The 19,940-nt window shown below is 33.1% G+C and overlaps 2 protein-coding genes across 7 annotated transcripts in view; one reads left to right on the forward strand and one right to left on the reverse strand.

Annotated features, from left to right (window-relative positions):
- LOC147910407 (uncharacterized) lies at window positions 1–9,342 on the forward strand. The gene is given in 9 exon segments (XM_087403096.1): window positions 1–2,180; window positions 2,308–2,457; window positions 2,460–2,643; window positions 2,887–3,151; window positions 3,236–3,358; window positions 3,456–3,546; window positions 3,741–3,880; window positions 3,958–4,090; window positions 4,239–9,342. Coding segments are annotated over 9 exon segments (1,296 nt in total). The 5' UTR covers window positions 1–2,024; the 3' UTR covers window positions 4,293–9,342.
- The window catches only part of LOC105148572 (Smg6 nonsense mediated mRNA decay factor), a 109,231-nt gene that overhangs the window by 85,393 nt on the left and 3,898 nt on the right, over window positions 1–19,940 (reverse strand). For all 6 annotated transcript variants that reach the window (XM_087403083.1, XM_087403082.1, XM_087403084.1 and 3 more), the window contains exons 9-16: window positions 19,635–19,874; window positions 19,225–19,563; window positions 18,986–19,153; window positions 18,195–18,719; window positions 17,950–18,028; window positions 17,756–17,866; window positions 16,386–16,610; window positions 15,973–16,034 (exon numbers count right to left, since the gene is read on the reverse strand). In XM_087403083.1, coding sequence (XP_087259209.1) covers window positions 15,973–16,034; window positions 16,386–16,610; window positions 17,756–17,866; window positions 17,950–18,028; window positions 18,195–18,719; window positions 18,986–19,153; window positions 19,225–19,563; window positions 19,635–19,874 — 1,749 coding nt within the window. The remainder of the gene's footprint in view (window positions 1–15,972; window positions 16,035–16,385; window positions 16,611–17,755; window positions 17,867–17,949; window positions 18,029–18,194; window positions 18,720–18,985; window positions 19,154–19,224; window positions 19,564–19,634; window positions 19,875–19,940) is intronic.

Raw genomic sequence — 19,940 nt, forward strand, 5'->3', positions numbered from 1 at the left:
CAATGTTTTTATATTCTTACAACATTTATATTTTGTAACATCAAAAAGTAAATCAACCTGACTGTTATTAAATCTATCTGACTACTGACTTATTTTAAATATCAATTTTGAGGAAGCCACTTGACTAAAAATCAAATAAGAGAGAATAATGGAGAAGTTAAATAAATGAAATTTTTTTGTTACATCTTAAATTTCATTTATTTAACCTATCGTTATCAATAAGTTAAATTTTAATGTTAACCACTATTGATATACATATATATATAAACAGTCTGAAAGTGAGTGGTGACAATTTTAAATGATTAATAAACAACGTTTATTCGCTTTGAGCAATAAAAGACATTTACGTATATTTATACATATATAATTCAAAATAACAATTCAAGTTTGATATCACTTAACAATATTTGTTAAAATCTTATATATTTTAATAATTACAAAGTTTTTAGAAAAATTCATAAGTATATATTCTTTGACGCGTAAAATTAATCATTTCTTATTAAACGTACTGAAACATCAATTTCAAGTAATTCAAAATATTATTCACTTTCCTTCATCTTCGAAAACGCACAATGGGAACAATTAACAGCACGGAAAACGTTTCTCAACATTAGTAACCATGTAAATATCTCGTTAATCGATCTATCTCTAAATAATCGAGTTTAGATCGAAAAAATCGGCGAAATCTGCGACCCACGACGGCGGTTAATCCGAGACCGGTGATAAAGGAGGACGAAGGTTGGCCGCGAGGTCTAGAGCCGCCAAGGGGGCATCCTCGTAAACATGGCAACGGGAGATCTCGCATAGCGGACGTTATCTTTCCCACAGCCTCTTTTCGCGTAGCGTACCGTCTACATACATATACAATTTATATAGTTATGCATGTATATATAAATATATTTATATATATATGCACATATATATATGTATTGTATATATATGCAAAGTATTAAATCTGTCTAGCGTCTCACTTGATATCTTATCCGCGCCGCGCTTGTAACTCGGAGTATTCGTGACGCAACCTACTTTCAATCCTTTCGAACTCCTCCCATCACATTATCCTACCTAACAGTCTTAAATGCAGAAATTTTAAAATATGGAAAAAATCAAATATCTTTTAATGTTGCCAAAAATTCATGTCAAACATTTTTTAATTGAATCTTTTATAATGACTGCAAGTAGAGAAAATTTATTTAAATATTTCATTTATTCTAATTTTTTCTGGTTATCTTGATTGCAATGAATTTACTAGACCATCTTTCAATACAATATATGAAAAGGATGATTTTGCTAAATATAGATCTAAAAATAGTTTTATTGTGGGCTATAAAAATAATTATGTAGGACACTCAAACTGATTGCTCAAAACTTTTTGCAGCATTGCTTATCATGCTAAGATTACTATGTAATTATTAGATGGTTCAAAAAAATCTTTTAGATCTGTATTTAGCTAAATTTTTTGATATTTCAGCAAAATCATTCTTTCCGTGTACAGATGACAAAATTTTTTGTTGCCTTTTCTTTATCTATATATCTATATATATTTCTTCTATCTATAATAAATACTTATATGAAATTTTAAAATTCATATTTCTGTCCTTATCATAAATCAATTTCACTTAAATCTGATATTTTTATAGATTTTAGACATTCTTACAATTATTTCTATTTCTTTTCTCCGATTGTTTAAAAACAAATAGGTATAAATACTTTTCTAAAATCAAAAGGCATAAGACTGTTCGATGCGCTTGTTATACATTACGTTCAAAATATGGTTTAATGAATGTTACGCAGTTACAGGAAAGTAAAATTAATTCGATCTTCAAAGAGAAATGATAAAAGGACTTTAGAAACGCGAGAGGGAAAGAGTTTACTGTCATAAATAATTGCGCACTTACTCTCAAGCGTAATTTCTGTGCTATTTTTGCTGTGTCAGAAGGAATCAATAAGTAAGCTGTAATTCACCACGCGGACAAACGGCCACAAGGAATTGTTGATAGACCGTAATATTAGTGTCCCGCAAAATGACTGACAAGAAAGACATTTGGAAAAGTCGATACTATCTTGTCCTTAGAACCTATATGATTATATCAGGCATATGGCCGTATCAAAGTCTTCGCGACAGATACATACACTTTATACCAACATTTACATTCTGCTTTAGTATTCTGATACCCCAGGTAAAATGCTTACGAGAAAACAATTCGCGATAAATTATATTTATGTCCTCGAATTAATCATTATAATTTTTTTCCATTAATAAAAACTTTGATGAATTAATGTTGCACAATATTAATCCTAATATAGTTAATGTATGTGTTAATTGCCTCGAATATCAATGAGATAATAGAAAGTATAACAGCAGCGATGATCAGTGTAATATTCAGTTATAAAGTAGCGAGTTTAATGTTTGACAAAAATGTAAGTAATAATTTTAATAAATTCAATGTTACCGTGACATAATCAAACTGTTTCTTCTTTAAATCATTAGTATAATAAAAAATATGCAAACGTGTATTACACAGATAAAGTCTTGTCTTAAGATAATAGAGGAAGATTGGCTGTCGTTAAATACAGACGTAGAAAGGTCTATTCTGCAACATCACACTGAATACGGACAATATCTATCGACATCTTATGCAGGTACATCAAAATAGAAAATGTATAAGATGTATTTTTTAAATATGCGTATTGATTAATCTATGTAACGTACATTTTTTACTTTTGTAATTTCTTAAATTTTTCATTTTTTTTTTAATCTTAAAACTTGCATAAGTATTTATTATAAAAAAGATGTTCTTAGTAATTCGAACCAAACGTTTTTAAAGAGATCATAAAAATATATGAAAATAATGCACTAATATAATATGTACTATATTTTTCTAGTTTTCATGCATATGACACAAGTTTTTTACTTGCTCAAACCAGTCATCCTGACGCTCTTAGAAACCGATATCGCAAATTCTACAAAAACAATTACATCAAAGTTGCCATTTCGTGTCGAGTACGGCGTGGACATAGAACGATACTTCTACCCGATAACAATTCACTGTTATCTAGCCGTCTTTGCTCACGTATTTAGTACAATCGCGGTTGACTCCTTATATTGTATATTGATCCAGCATGCCTGTGGGATGTTCTCCATCATTGGGTAAAAATATCAGGTTTCACAACTAACAGTTTCACAAACTAAGATAAGAGTATTTCTTGCACCAACATTTTAGTGCACTTCCAGACATGTACTAGAGGAAATTGGTAAAAATAATGACATTAATTTTCATCTGAAGCGAAATAAAATACAAGACGATGATTATAAGAAGGCATTGGATTGCTTGCGTAAACATCTACAAGCAATAAAGTACGTATTAATAAAAATGTGCAATAAATATCGATTAAAAATATAATATCAATTCTCTGTGTTATTTGTATTCATGCTTGGACTCACGATTTTATAGATTCGCAGAATTAATTGAGTCTATGTATACAAAGATATTTCTAATCAGCATTAATATAAATATGATTGGTGGAAGTATGACCGGTATACATGTATGTATTAATTTTATATACTCTATATTTTACAGAAAATAAAAAAATTCATAATTCGATTACAATTAGTACGTATTTTGTAAGCACAATAGTTACACTTTCAATAACAATTTTCGGAATATCGGATATAATCAGCATATAGCAATGAAAAAATTAAAAATAGTCTTTTCAAAAGAATTAAATCTGTATTTCAGATGGTAATGAATTTAGACAAAGGTATTAGAGAGATAGCAGCACCTATAGCTATTTACATTGCGCAGCTTGTCCATATCTTTCTCCAATTCTGGCAAGCACAGTTTCTATTAGATTACAGTATTGTTCCATGCGAACCTATGTAAGAATGCAGGCTTTTCTGTCTTAACATGAATTGTTATATTTGAAATGATACACGATTCTTGCTTTACATTACAGCTGCAGAGGAAACTGGTATTATACTTCAAAAAGATGTCAAAACCTTTTTCTTTTAATTATGAGTAGAACTATATCACCGTGCAGAATAACTGCTGGCAAAATTATAACTTTATCAATTGAAAGCTTTGGTACAGTAAGTAAAAAAATTGCATTATTATTTTTAAATTATGGGTCTTTAAAAACCACAGCGTGTCTTTAATGATATCGATTCTTTATATAACTTCAGATGAAATCATAAAAAGTATGTATATTATGTAATACTGAATCTTTATCTTCTAAAGGTTTTGAAAACAATGATGTCTTATTTTACGGTGCTTCTACGTTCCTTCCAGTAATGATGCCATTACATCGAAGTAACATAATTAATAATACATTGTTAGCGTAATAAAATTGAGTATAAAATTTTTCTTCGTACTTATCTCATGTCAGTATTATAATAATAATATAACTAATACCGAGTTAATTTAAAAATAAGTCTATACATTTAATCCACATCTCATCACACATACAACATATTATTTATATTCTACATCAATTTCATTTATATATGATATATCAATTTTTATAACGTAAGAAAATTATGCTATATCATTTTTTTTTTTTAATTTATCCATATATTTTGATCTATTTTAAAGAAATTTATGTTTTGGAAAATGAAAAAATGTTCGATAAGTCAGTCAATTTTGTTCTCAAAAAATGATTCGATAAATATCTAAATAATTTGTAAAATTGTTCAGAAATCACGATTGATTTTGCAAATCATTATATTTCATGAGACTAATTCCAATAAGCTAGTGTATCTTTCAGCAGGCTGAATGAATCGTAGCCGAGAACGTGCCACTTCGCCACACAGAAAGATAGAAGAAAAGAGAGAGAGAGAGAGAGAGCGTCAAGTTACACCGTTCTATGCCAACGTACCGTTATTACGTACTCTCGATTAAACTCCGAAGAATGGCTAAGTAATCGCTTAACCCCTTCGGCTCCCGTGGCTTCTTTGCGTAATGAATCACTCGGATCGCGTCCCTCGGCCGAAGAGGTGAAATATCGAACTCTACAGAGATACGACAGTCGCTGATAGGCCTCTATCGTAAGCCTGGTGCTTCTTTCGAGGGTAGAGAATGCCGAAGAGGCACCATTCCCATCGCGTCTGTATGCCGCGAGCGATAAACGCGGCTGCTGAAATCGGACACCTCTAAGCGCAGCCAGCGGCGCGAATCAAGGCGCACTCACACGCTCGTTTGCCCGCTTCGTTGTTCGATCGTCGAAAAAGACCGTTAGCCGCTGACTGAAATCAAGTTGGTACGCTACCATCCCACATCACGTAGTATAATCGTCCATATTTATTCGCGCCATTACCGGGTGCCAATGATGCCGCGGTCCCGAACGAGAGTGTAAAACGTGACAAGGCGAAGTGCAATTCTGTGCAAGCATGCCACCTCTTTGGCAGCGCTTGAAGATACGACTTCGTCATCGTAATTTGAAAATCGACTAACAAAATAATGTTACAGTGTCCAATATATTATCTTTTATATTTGACAAAAGGTTCTCGTAAGAATTAAATTAGGGGAAAAAATTTGTATCAAATATTTTCTTCAACTTTTTACATGAGACTGGAATTAAATCAGAATTACTTCATTCCTCTCTTCGCTTGAAACACTCAAACTAATTTATTTAATTTTAAATTCAAGTGTAATTCATCATATTCAACGCTTGCGACGCTGCTTCAGTGTTCATGAATATTAAATAATAATATGTATAAATGCTTATCATGGAAAATTAAAAGAAACATTAGGATATGAGATGCTCTTACATAAATATAAATAATTTCAAAAACATGTTTTAATTTTTGGAAAAATCGAAATTACGTATTACAAACAAAACTTGTAATGTTAACAGAAAATTATACATACAATTTTGTTGCTGGCATCTAGATGAAATTATTCAGATAATCAAGATTAAATAGCTTCATCTTATCTTCATTAGAATAATGTATTATCTTCATCTGTATCTTAGATAAAAAAAAGTGTTTTTTTTTTTCAAATTATCTAGATAATTAGATCTTCATCTTATTGTTAGATAATTTAAAAAAAGATATCACTTTTTTATGTAAGATACGAAAAGAAATGAAAATAATATACATTCTAGTGAAGATAAGATGAAGCCATTTCATTTAGATTATCTTACATAATTCCATTCTAGATATCAGTAAAAAAACTGTATATAAATCATATTTTTATTATTGTGTGTAATACGTATTAAAACATTTCTATACTAAAAATTTAATAGTAAAAAAATAATGTGTAAGATGTGTTGTGTTTAAACACAAATTCATTTTTAATACGATGTCAGCATAATAGACGCTACTGACACGAAGATGAACGGATGCGAGTAACTAGTAATTTTCATATTACTCAAGCATAATCGTAAATCTGTATAGCGTTAATACCACTTAGCCAGATACATTATGGTATCGGATCTGCTCGTAACTCCGTGATCATCGATTTCTTTATCTTGCTTTACAGCTCTCGCGGCAGATCGAACGGCCTCGTTCGCAATAATGCACAGCAACTAAGAGTCGTATCTGCGACCAATCGATCGTAGAGATAACGATGATAATTTACAGCGGATCGATCGCGATCAATCCATGAAAGCTCCGAAGTAGCGACGCTGGTCGATTAACTAACAGTTTTTTTGATGTACGCTAAGAATAGTATTATCATACGCTAGAAAAAAAATTCACTTATTAAGTCTGTTGTATTAGCAAAGCAATTGCTCTTACAAGCAAGAAACAAAATAAGCATTATCATTGCCTTCACGTTCAATGCCATTATCGATGTGATGCATGAATATTGAAAAAATTATCGCAAGATTTACGAGATGACTTTTCTAGTTACATTTCGAAAAACTTTTATTTTAAACAAAATTAAAGTAATTTCATTTTAAAAATTACGTTAAAAAACTCTACTTTCCTTTTTTGCAAAAATTCAAAAAAAAAAAATAATCAATCTATGTGAAATGTAAGAATTAGCACATAATTAATACAGCGCAAATTAAAAAATATAAAAGGCATAATAAATAATCAATAAATGTCATACTATTAATAGCCTAATAATTCGAAAGGCTAATTTAATACTACGTCTTTAAAAGTACTCGTTTGAACTAAAATTATCTGGACATGGATCATAATCATGGTCATGATCGAGGAAGATACAAGGATCCTTTAGTTAAGTTCGCTTAAGGACCAATTGCGATGTCGCTGTATTTAATTAAGCAGATTGATTTTCTTTGTCAAAATAAGATAACGAATCACTGTAATCGAGCCGCTTAACCAAATTGTCGGTAACTATCTATCCTATATAGGCTACACGCCCTATGGAACGAAGCGATACCCTGCTAAGCAACGCCAACATTAAGGAGCCCCTTCGGCAGCCCGTGTTTGTCCCATCGACATCGACGGACAGGCTCTATGACTAACAAGTTTGCACTTTAACGCATAACGGGGCATTCCGCCGTGTACGATAGATCATGGTCCATGACCCGCGGATTGCGTGGGCTGGCCACCATAATCATTCCTCGCCTCGATACAGCGACGCGGCGGCGATGCGGTACCACGAGCATTAAGTTTCCGACTCTTCTTCTTCTTCTTCTTCATCTTCTTCTTCTTCTTCACCGCCTTTCATTCCCACTCCCGCTCAATCTCAATCGCGCTATCTCTCGCATCGAACTCACTCCTTTCGCGATGGCGAAGCCAATTTCGTCGCTTCGATCGAGAGATAATCACGCCACGTGACTAATCTCTTCAGAGACAGTTATTTTGCATTAGATTAACGAATTATATACAAGTACATAATTTGATTTAATATAAAAAATTTTTTTATTATATTAACTCTTCATGGGCACACTGAGTCTTTTTTTTTACACAGACTTGAAATTTCATTCTCAAGTTTCTTGGCATAAATTTTAATTTTTTATTAAATAAAGATTTTAACATTTGAGTTAAATAACTATTTGGCAATGTAACAGAGATGTTGAAAAGTAATCTTGAATTTTTCTATAATAGATTTTTTTAAAACAGTAAAAAAATTTCGACTGGACAAAAAAGACTCAGGAAAGCCTACGAAGCAAGTAAAAATGTGTGTGCCCACGAAGGGTTAATTATTGATATAAAAATATATTTTACAAGATGATTAAAAATATATATCTGCATATTTTTTCAAATAAATCTATTAAATATCGTAAATATATACAAATAAATTTCTTTCGTTTTCCCTGAAGAAAAATTAGCGCAGACGTTCAGGGTAAGGGTAATCTCAGCAGTTTTGTAAGAAAATGCAAGTCTGAACGAAATAGTGCGTAACTTTGTGCACACGAGGTATTCGCGAGTGGTACAGGTTGTACCAACCGCGAAGATTAATTTAGCCGCAGCTATAAATAAACGTCGGATAGATAATAAATCGTCCCGCAAAATACGCAGCGCAGATAAATAGATACCTTCGGGGTAACAAAATTCCTTCGCTTTTTCATCGCGGTCGCGCGATTACATATAATTAATCGATCCGGCGCGACATTGGTCAGAGGTACCGCGTCGCATTCAGATCCTGCGATCCGCTCGTAATAGAAATGTAATCCCGGACCATTGGATTTTATCTAGATTGCAAAATCTAAATGACTCAATCGCCGAAGACGGTGCATAATCGCGGAACGCGTATCAAAAATGATTACGACCATCGTACGTCGCTGCCGTAATCATTCTCATTAGCATAATTATCATTATTTATTGGATAGCAATAACATCATCTGAAGTCACGTGAACGTAACGTAGCTTTACAAACGGAATACCGACGTCATGCATTTTACTTCGAGAATCAATTATAAGTAATGATACGGCACGCAAATGACACGAACGACGCGCGGACCGCTCTGATTAAGCACTGTCGAGAGGAAATACACGACGACATAAATTGTAGGCTGCAATCGAGCGAGACGATATAAGTGTCAAGGACGTTTTTCATATCGTCACAGATTTTTCTTTGCTGTTATATTATACCTACTTCGTAATAAGCAGATAAGATTTATTACGCTTACTCCCAACGTATTCACTCTACAGCCCCGTATGATCGAAAAATCAAGAGGAAGAACCAATTAAACTTAGACATGTACGTTTCTTAAGAATAGCAAAAAGAGAACGTTTAAATTACATATCTTAGATATCGTTTTAAATTAGAAACATAATATCGCATCGTTTTCAATTATAATAATCTATAAATAATAATTATATGACGTGTGAAGCTTTTAAATTACTTGAAGATATAATTTAAAATGTTATTGGTTAAAAATCTTCTCTTATTGTTTCTCCATTTAAATTTTTTTTTCACATCGCAAAAATGATTCAGCTAGAAAATCTGTTTTACAAACTAATTTTTAATTGAATTTGTGTAAATATTGACGCAAACTTCTTTTGTCTCAATCTTTAATTATATCGTCTCTTAAAGTTTTCAGTCGTTTCACACCTCAAACCGGTAGACTCGATAGCTCGATCGAAGTTAAATGGCTACGAAGAAGCCCGACGAAATGTATCGTATAATCTGATCGTCCTTGCCAGCAATGCAAAGACACATAAGCGACGGCATAATGAGCCATTAGCTCGACAGTGTCGATGGTAGAGCCTGATACTACACCCGCTATCGCTTCGTAAACCGAATGCGCTATGAACGACATTAAAACGCATGTTCCCCGACGCTTTAACGCTCCGAGAGTGAATATCGTTTAATCATCGATTATCACGGATTCTTTATCTTCGTGCGAAACATATAGTAAAATGAGCAAACGAAAATTTAGAAGATACGCAAATATATTAAACACACGATGCACGATGCGAGAAATGAGATGACTCAAGAATAATATTAAACAAAGAATAATATTAAAATTTTCATTTTATACAACAGTTGCACAATCGTACGAAAGTTATTCTTCCTCTTTTACTTAACATTTGTACATTAAAAGCAAAAAAGTAGGTATGGCAATTGGCATGATTCAAAAAACTTCTTAAAATACTGATATAAACATTTTCTAAATATATCAATAAATTTTATCGTTATTAAACTAATATTTGATTTGTAAATATATTCATATTTAAATGTAATATATATATATCTTATGAATATAAAATTATATTCATATTTTATACAAATATAAATATATTCATATTTTTAATAAATTCTAATACTAGTAATTATTAAAACTCAAAAAATTTATGTGATATTTATAATGGCGAAAAGTGTTTAGTAATAATTATTTTAAATAGAAAACGTTACATTCGAATTATTTTTAATTATTTCTATTGTCGCTCAACACATTAATTTAACTAAAGCAATGGAGTTAAAAAATTCAAAAAATTATTTTGAATATGATTCAAATTTAATTTAATTTAATTTAGTATTTACATGGAAAGAACAGTTTAGTTAAAATATCTATAAATTTAGTTAAATACAAACCTTAAAATAATTTTATTATATTTGAAATATCAAAATAAAACACTTAAACTAGTTGCTAAAATACTAAAACTTTTTGTAGAATTATCATCAATGTTTAGGCATCCTATACAATTATTTTAATAGTCCAAACAATATTATCAGATTTGAATCTTGCTAAATTTTTATAGATACTTCAACAAAATCATTCTTTGCAAGCACATACATTAATATAGACGTTATTTATTTCGAAACTAACCACAGAAATGAATTGATTTATATTTTAATTTAATGAAAATATCAAATTAAATGTTATTTTTAACTCAAGCAATTGCTCCTTTGATATTTAACAATGTAAAATCAAATCTATGAAGATATCCTGAAATTATTATTGAAATTATAAGGCAAAATTAATTCTCATCGAATAAATTCGCATTTATGTAATGCGAGAAAAGGATTTATAAAACACGAGCTTTGGCCGAGTAGCTAAATTATGCGACGAATGGCAAAACCGTCGTCGCGTAATTTATCGTATATCGGAAAAACAGTCTGGTAATAACTGTCAAATATTAAGTGAAATAAATTCAATCAAATGTTTAATTAATATAACAAAAATAATTTTAATTTTCTAAATATTTAATAAATTATTATAAAAAAAAAACAATTGATTATTCATTACGTTCAATAATATTTACTAACACTTAACATATTTACTAACATTTACTTAACATTTAAACAATGTTTAATTACATTAATCGAATATTTAATTGAAATTATTTCACTCAACATTTGGTGGCTATCTATAAGACTCTTCTTAGCGCATCTATAACGAGTCGAAAATCTGATGAAATTTCTCCAGGGATTCGAGAAAAGTGATCATCGAGGAGTGATCGGAACAAACGGGAGAATCCAGATGGAGTCGCGATGCGTACGTGCGGTCCGCAGTGTACGCCGTACCGAGGAAGATAGCCGGGCCGGGTAGTCGGGTTCTGGTCCGCGAGGCTGCGGTATCCGACGAGGAGGGTGCCCTTGAAGCGGGCGGGGTCGTCACTCGCAGGGCCGCGGGTAAACGACCATCGGAAACCCATGTGTGTTACCAGCCGGGGCTCGCGGAGCCTTATAGCGTAGCTTTAACTTACTCGCACTACTTAAGTTTCTGAATGTGTATGCGCGTCTCACGCTGATCTTCCCCACCCCCTTTCTCTCCATTTCCCTCTCCTCTCTCGCGAGAAGCACCACCGTGGACCACGAGAAAACCTACCTTGCCCATCTACCACTACCCACCAGTGGAAGCGCCGACCGACCGGCGACCACTTCTCTTGCCTTACGAGTGTTACGAAACGATTCCTGCCGTCTTCCTTCATGCTGCCAATTTATAGGTTTAATTACCGCCTCGTGGCGCACTGCTCGCGATTCTCGTTGAGTAAAAATACGAAGTTGGATCATACGACGATGTTAAAAGCGATTTAATCCGTCGGACTACTATATTAATCGACGATAAGCGATTTGTTCGCTTAAGATTATCGACTATCAAAGACGAGCATATGTTGGTAAAACGCACTTGCGCTTTAGACAAATGTTTAACTCTTTCGCTGTAATCATGGTTATATCTCTTGTTACTTATGATGTACAAACATAATATAATCAGAAAGAAAAGATTAAAACTTTAGTACGTAAAGTCGAAATATTAGCAGGAAGCAGTAATGTGCATTCCTCACGTAAATAGTATCCACATTAATCTTATTTTCAATGATATATTCGCTGATTTATGATTTTCAATATTCTTTCGACATATTTAAAAAAAAAGTATTTTTTTTTAATATACAGGAAAGAAATTCAATTTAAAAAAAGTTATTAAAATAGCACAGAGAAAATAATTTTCAATAATCACACAAAAATTAGATTGCTCTTTTTGTGTGATTGTTGAAAAGTATTTTTTTGTTATTTATAACATGGAAAAGATAATATTGCTGAAATATCTAAAAATTTAGCTATAAAGATATAGATATAAAAATAATTTTGTTGAATTATCAAAATTATTATATACGATGCTCAAACTATAATTGCTAGAATGTCAAAACTTTTTGCAGCATTGTTCATTGATGCTCGACATTCCTACGTTAATTATTTTTAGATCTATATCTGACTAAATTTTTAGATGGGTACTTCAACAAAATAATTCTTTTCGTGTAGTATATTATGTTTATTCATGATTTCAAAATCAATAATTCATCAATATTAAATTCGAACAGAAGTTACCGTTCTTTTTTTTACAACTTTCTCATCCTTAATTCGCCATTTGATCCATTCAATAAAAATTTCTCTGTCAAAAATGTCAAACAATTTAATTTTCTTTCTGCAAATTTGGATTATTCGTATTAAAACATTTATATTCATTCTTTCTTATAATTGGTATTTTACTTCCTTAAAATTAAAATTAATGCCTTTTAATCAACATAAATTAATCTTACAAACTCAGTCAGCGTAACTCAGTAACAATGTTACAGATTTCGGCTCCGGAGGATTAAATAAATTTGCGCTCGGAATTTTTTCATAAAAAATAAGATTTAAAAATTACTATTTAAATGGAAAAAATCTATCAAGGCGAATAACAAAATTATCTTAATTGCTAAAAACTGTTCATATCAAAATGTAATTTCATCTACGATTTAATAGAAAAAAATTATAAAAAAATTTCGGATTCTGTTCTCAGCAAAAAAAAAAAAAGGAAAGATTCAGTGGCAAGCGGAAAGCGCGATAGCATGATGGAGAGGAAATGGTCCGCGATGGGCCGTGTTGTACGAGGGCAACCTTGGGCATAACTCGGTAGGGTCGGACGTACTACGGTGCTCCTACAGCCAGTAATGAGCCAAATCCATTACGGCAGCAGGAGCAGGAGCAGCAACCAGCAGTCAGCAGCCAGCAACACCGTAAGCCAACCATACTACGCGCGTCTAACTCTGCACGGTCTCTCCCATCGTCCTCTCCTTCCCCGACCATCCGCTTACCATCCATCCATTCGCGATCTGTACATATGCCTATGCCACGCACGTACCGTGTCGTTAACAAGTCCCTAACCAATGGCACCGGTTCGGTACCGATTCCAATTATAGACCGCGTTAGAGTGCATTCTACGTAGCTCCAAGTAGCGCATATAGAGTACCGGAGTTAACATCCCATACCTTCTGCTCCTTTTTCTTCTATTCCTCTCCTGCACCCTCTTCGCTTCTTTTCGCCGGTCCCAATCGCGGAAATGATCGCGTTGCACTACCCATTGCTCGGATAAGTTGATAATTTACGAGAGTCGGAAATTCGCGGGGCGATTTCATCGCCGATGAGTTATCGTTATTGAAAAAACGCGATAAGCGACGTAGTGATCGCGCAAGGTGTACTCGCAAGGTCACAACGCGCGACCGGGGACATCCCACACCCCTTCCCCCCTTCCCCCCCCCCCAATCCCCCGCAGTTCACCGCCGTCGCCGTTGCCGACGTTGCGGTCGGTGGTGGCGCCACGCAATTGTCAATTAACATTTTTACCGACGCGCAAGAAAACATGAAGCTACGTACCGTAAAGCCGGGTACGTACATGCCCGCGGTTGGTCCGCGCTCAACGGGGTTCCGTGGGGTCATGAAAACGATATGCGTGGGTATACAGGACCGAGTACCAGCATTCGGCAACGGATCGCGAATGGACGAATAATACATGCATTCATTTATATTTGTTTTTATTAACGTGCAACATTCCTTAACTAGAGACGCACTCCATTGAATTTCAAGTTTCTGTGAAACGAAGCTAACAAGTTACGATTAATTTTATAACGTTCATTTTAATTTTAATTTTGATTTTTGGGACAAAGAACAGAATCTGACATTATTAGTATACTAAAATTGAATGGAACAAGAAAATTCTTTTACAAATTAAAATTAAAAAATACACGATCTCGAAATATGGACAAAAGATCAATAAAAAATTCACAATGAAATACATTGTATTTATAAAAGATTATGAATATCTCTGGGAATCTCTTCAAGAAATATATATGCAGACACATATCTCCGGATATTTGCTTCTAAGCATCGCTTAAGAAAGCAACGAGAACTCGTTTTTCATTCGTAAATTCGCGAGACTCTATTAATGCCATTATTAATGTGCACAATATTCCTTCCCAATTTATTTTTCTCCTGCTAATCGAGTTACACCGGCCAACCGGACGCGATCCATAGCATAATATTTCTGGATTAGTCGGTTTAGATTAAATTCCATGACGCTCTAACGGCGCGAATAATATCCCGTTCGTGCGAGATCGACGATAATTTATAAACTTGCCGAGGTGCAGCCTAGAACTTTTAAACGATCCACCATTTCTGGCTCAATCGTGATATCAGGGTTGTTCTGATTATTTATTGTAGGAATTTATTTATTCATATAGTTGCCTTATTTTACTGAGAATATGCTACTAACTCATAAAGTCAGAATACTAATAACCAATTCTGAACTTACTATGAAAGTGCTGTAAGATTTATGCATCAAATCAAAGCACGTTCTTATCTAATGATTAGAATTTTATTAGATAATTATATTAATAAAGATAATTGATAGATAATTATATTAGTAAAGATAAGTTTTGTTACTTATCTGAAATTATAAATAAAATTTAAAAAGTGTATGTATATAAACAGATTTGCTAGGCCTGGTTGCACCAACGTTACTTTGATTTTGAACTTTAAACTCTCTCTATCTCATTTCAAAAACCGAAAAGAGACAGGAACAAAGAGAGTTTTAAGCCTCACTTATAATTAAAGTAACGTTAATGCAACCGATCCTAAGACATATAGTATCTTGGCAAATATCTTAGAACACCAAATACATTTGTTCATTTAATAATTATTAATTTAATTTTATATATTTTTTAAACTTAAAAATTTTATATATTTTTTACTTTATTTTAAATGATATTGATTGCATTCGAAAACTTCACCCGAGTGCCCTAGTGCGTCATTTTATTTTTATCGTTCATAAGATGTAAAACAAAGATAAAATGACACACTCGAGCACTTGAGTGAAATTTCTTATTCATCTGTTTTGCACAGATCTGACATGTAACTTTTGCAAATTGTAAATTTAAAAAAGTCATAAAAGTAAAATATTATAATGCATGAATAACTCTACGAGAGAATGTCAACTAAGAGATATACAAGTATGTATGTTATTCCAGTGATGCAAAACTGGACAAAATCAAAAGGTATACATTAGTTTTATCAATCTTTATCAGACACGAGTGGAATACGAAACGATTTGTTCTGCTTGACAGAATTTGTAATGAACGCGCCGTTGAGATATGTAACGATTGAGATACAAGCTGAATGTATCTATGAACCGCATGAGATGCAAATATCGGGCAGTTGGCCAATCTGCAGCAATGAGCTACTTGCTCGATAGCGATAAGCAAATCTTTAAATGATTAAAGAAGTACAATCGCCAACCAACGGTTTACGCTCTTTTCTCTCAGAAAACGTGCAAAAATATCAATGATAAAACACTCACCCTATCTTGGTGATAAGCTTTCCGTGAACATGAAGATATGAAGTGACAAACCGCTTGTTCACCTAACAAAAAAAAATACGAAACTCTAAAACAAGATATATAAATAAAATAATTATATATCATATTTATTAAAAATATATTAATAATAATTTTATCAAAAGTATATATCAACACACCAGTATATCAATAAGTTTTTAACAGGCTAATATTTAAGACGAATATTAATCATATAATTATCATTATTTATCGATTTTATATAAATAAATTTTTTTAATCATATACAGCAAAAGTTTTCAGACAATTCTGCATTTGCTTAATAGATGCGTTGCACGTAAAGTACGAAAGATATACACTATAGAATTATAGCTTTCGAAACTGTTAGACAAATACGATGTTGCAGCAGAAATGGATACCTCGACACTCGTTAATTGCGATAACTCCTCCAAGTCGCTTGCGTGGGACAATCTCGCTTCGTTGGCCGCGCTCGTTGTACGTCGTACCCGCCTACCGTCACCTGGATGAATCCATGTCTCTCTCCTCAGTCCACCGCCGATGATGTTCGCACCTTCTTTTTCCTTCATCCTCGCTCGCTCCTTCGACTCCCTTTCCTCCTTCCGTTTACGTTCGATAGACTCGTACTAAGAATATTTCGTTTACTGAGAGAATACCTCTACCATGTATACCTGATGCATTTACAATGCATCGTGTAACGGATGCAATGCATGATATAAACTGGCGGTTATAATTATCGGTGTATGTTACATTTGCCGTTATATGCACATCTTCGCCATGTATGTACAAGTGTAAAAGATACGAGCACTGCATGACGCTATGCACGGTGTCCCGTAACCAAATCTACCTAATTTACAGATTCGTCAGTGAAGATTTAATTCGAAATTTCATTATCGTACTATTTATATATATAAAAAATATATAAATATGAATTAAATAATTTTATTAATTTCCGTTCAAAATTTTATTTTTGGAATGTAGATGAGACGGTGGTAGCGGGACTCCTTTTATATAGTCAGCTAGGTATACAAAGAGTGTCCATCGGACAATGTTTGTATTCCTCATTTGTATAAGTTCCCGCATCTATGATAAGTGCATGCTAACGAAATGTACAGAACTGTAGTGAAGATAAGAAAAGTCTCCAACTTGAATTTACAGCGAAGCATTTCTGGAAATTTAACGTTGGCTTTCTTACAAACAAGCACTCTCAAAAATGCTACAGGCATATCGTTAACAGATATTGTGTTCTTGTGTGAATGTCTCCAGAAATATATGGTGCCGCTCACTTTTTTATATTATTATTTTAAATATATTTCCTTTCTGTATAGTGTTTTTAATCTTTTATTAAAGCTAACATTCGCATGACCGATTACTACAAAAAATAGCTATGCAGAAGTGTATTTAGCTAATATGGAGCAGATATATGCAAAATATTTAATGTGATATTAATTAAGTTGCAAAAGGCATTAATTCGCCACATTTGCTATCAAGAGTTATTAGAATGTAAAGTTCTAAGTGCACAGATGGATTGAAAAATCAAGGCTCTAAAAAGCGTAAAATAGAAAATCCAATATAACGAGCAATAAAATAATAAACAGATAAAAAAGCCTTGACCAAATAAATAAGTGATGAATGAAAATCTAGAGAATTCACACCAAGTATCAAAATTTACTTACATAATGTAGATACTGGCGGCAAAAGAAAATCAAAATATTATTAACGTTAGTATAAATACAAACAGTTTAACAATACGTTTCATAAGTTCTCTTACTTTTTTTCTATTTTCATCGAAGAGCCCGATCAAACTTTCTCTGGCAGAATGAAAAGGATTGGACGCCATAAGAGATCGCATGTAATAATATACGGCATCTAACTTTCGTCTCTGAAAACATAAAAAAATATTTAAAAATATATTTATTATACATTAAATTACATTCACCATAAATGTAATTTTTAAATACATACTGCATAATGTGCCAGTAAGGCAAGTTGATTATAAGGTCTACCATTTTTAGGATTGATTTGCTGTGCTTTCAAGTACCACCTGTACAGAAAGAAATAGAGAAAAAAATTAAATCCAATATGTTAAGTTCTTAAAATCTCTATTATTGTTGTGAATATATATGTGTGCATGCGCGCGCGCGCGCGCGCGCGTGTGTGTGTGTGTGTGTGTGTGTGTGTGTGTGTGTGTGTGTAAAATAAACACTTACTGCCTAGATTTTCCGTAATTGCTCGTTTCGTTTGCTTGCTCCTTGTACCTCGCCAAGTCTCCCAAGAATAAAAATATCTTTTGAGCGCTAACTAAGGCCAGACCCAAGAGTCCAAGACCCTTAGGTAGACTCGATGATGCAAGAAACGCGTCTAATTTGAACTGATACGTAGTCTCGAGAGTTGCCAATAAACTTTCCAAATAAGTAGTACCCTCATCAATGATATTTAACATTATTTGCTTGTAACGTTCTCGTCCTTCTGAGTTCTCTTTAGGCATTGCTTTCCGCAGCATCTCAATCAGATTATAAAACAATATTTTCCAAAAGTGTTGCTCAACGTTCTCCGCTTGGCAGAATTTGATATCAGTCTCGAGTAAGATCTTTAAGCTCTGTTGAAGAAAGTGTCGTATGTACGAGACTCTATCCAAACGTGAGGTAAAACCACCGGAACTTATTATCCATTGTAATTCCAGATCAGCACGTTCAATGTCCAATAAAAGACAGTGATTCTTTGCTGAATGAAAACTAAAAAAAATTTAATAGCATTTAAATATATATATATATATATATATATACGAGGGCAAGGTGAAAAGTTCTCGGCCTAGAAGTGAAAGAATAAGTTTTTTACTTTAAAAATACATTTATTTTGTAGCAGTACCATCTATGGGTTAGGCCGAGAACTTTTCACCTTGCTCTTGTATATATATATATATATATATATATATATACACATTTATTTACAACAAAAATCAAGAATTATATAATACATGTAAGAAAAATTGAACATATACCTAGCAGAAAACGGTTCGTACCACGGAGGTCTCACATTTCCGATTTGATCGTTCATGTATGGTGGTGGCATACCGTCCAATTGGGCACCATGAAAAGAGTAATGTGGTGATGTGATGCCTACATTAGATTGAAATACTGGAACGCTTGAGACTTGCATGTCACTATCCCTTAAAAAGAAAAATCGCTGTTTATTAATTCCTATGATAATACATCGCAAGAACAAAAAAAGAAATGTTACCTTTGAACAGCTGCTCTACTTCCGGGTGAAGTAATAACAATAGGTTTATGTGGATTATTAGGATCAAACAACGTTCTCGGCTGTTGTTGCCCAGTTCCTTGTTGAGAAGTTGTAGCTGTCTGATTAGGAGACGACTGACTAGTCTCGTTAGGCAAGATCAAGACACCCGGGGCATTACTATATCCCGTCGGAGACGATCGGTGTACTGTCGAATTTGAATTCATACTCGAAAGTGGAACGGTATGGGAAGAAACTTTAGGAGTTTGTCTTCCGTCATCCGACTCACAAGTCGATATCTTTCTACCTGTTCTCCAATCTTCATCTAAATATCTATCAGTTCTGGAATAAGATATTTGCAATATAATTTAAGTTTTATATCTAAAAATATATCCAAATTTTTTAATAAATACCTGCGCCTGTGAAGCTCGTCAAAGTTTCTATAGCTGTTACCATAATTTCTGTCTTTACTCGATTCTCGGCTACGTTGAATGATATTACGTCTCCTGTGGTCGTATCGCCTACTACTACTACTACTACTATTATTACTGTTATTATTCTTTTGATTATTGTTGCAGTTATCATTTTCTCTGTTCTGTTGATTTTTTTGACGTTCACGGCTGTTACCTCTTCCTTTATCTCGACTACTGCCACTACAATAATTTAGAATATAATCTCGTTACACAAAGAATTCCTCAACATTTATGATCATTTTTTAA

Source organism: Acromyrmex echinatior, chromosome 2 (assembly GCF_024713525.1).
Source record: "Acromyrmex echinatior isolate Ae372 chromosome 2, ASM2471352v2, whole genome shotgun sequence".
Classification (NCBI taxonomy): Eukaryota; Metazoa; Arthropoda; class Insecta; order Hymenoptera; family Formicidae; genus Acromyrmex; species Acromyrmex echinatior.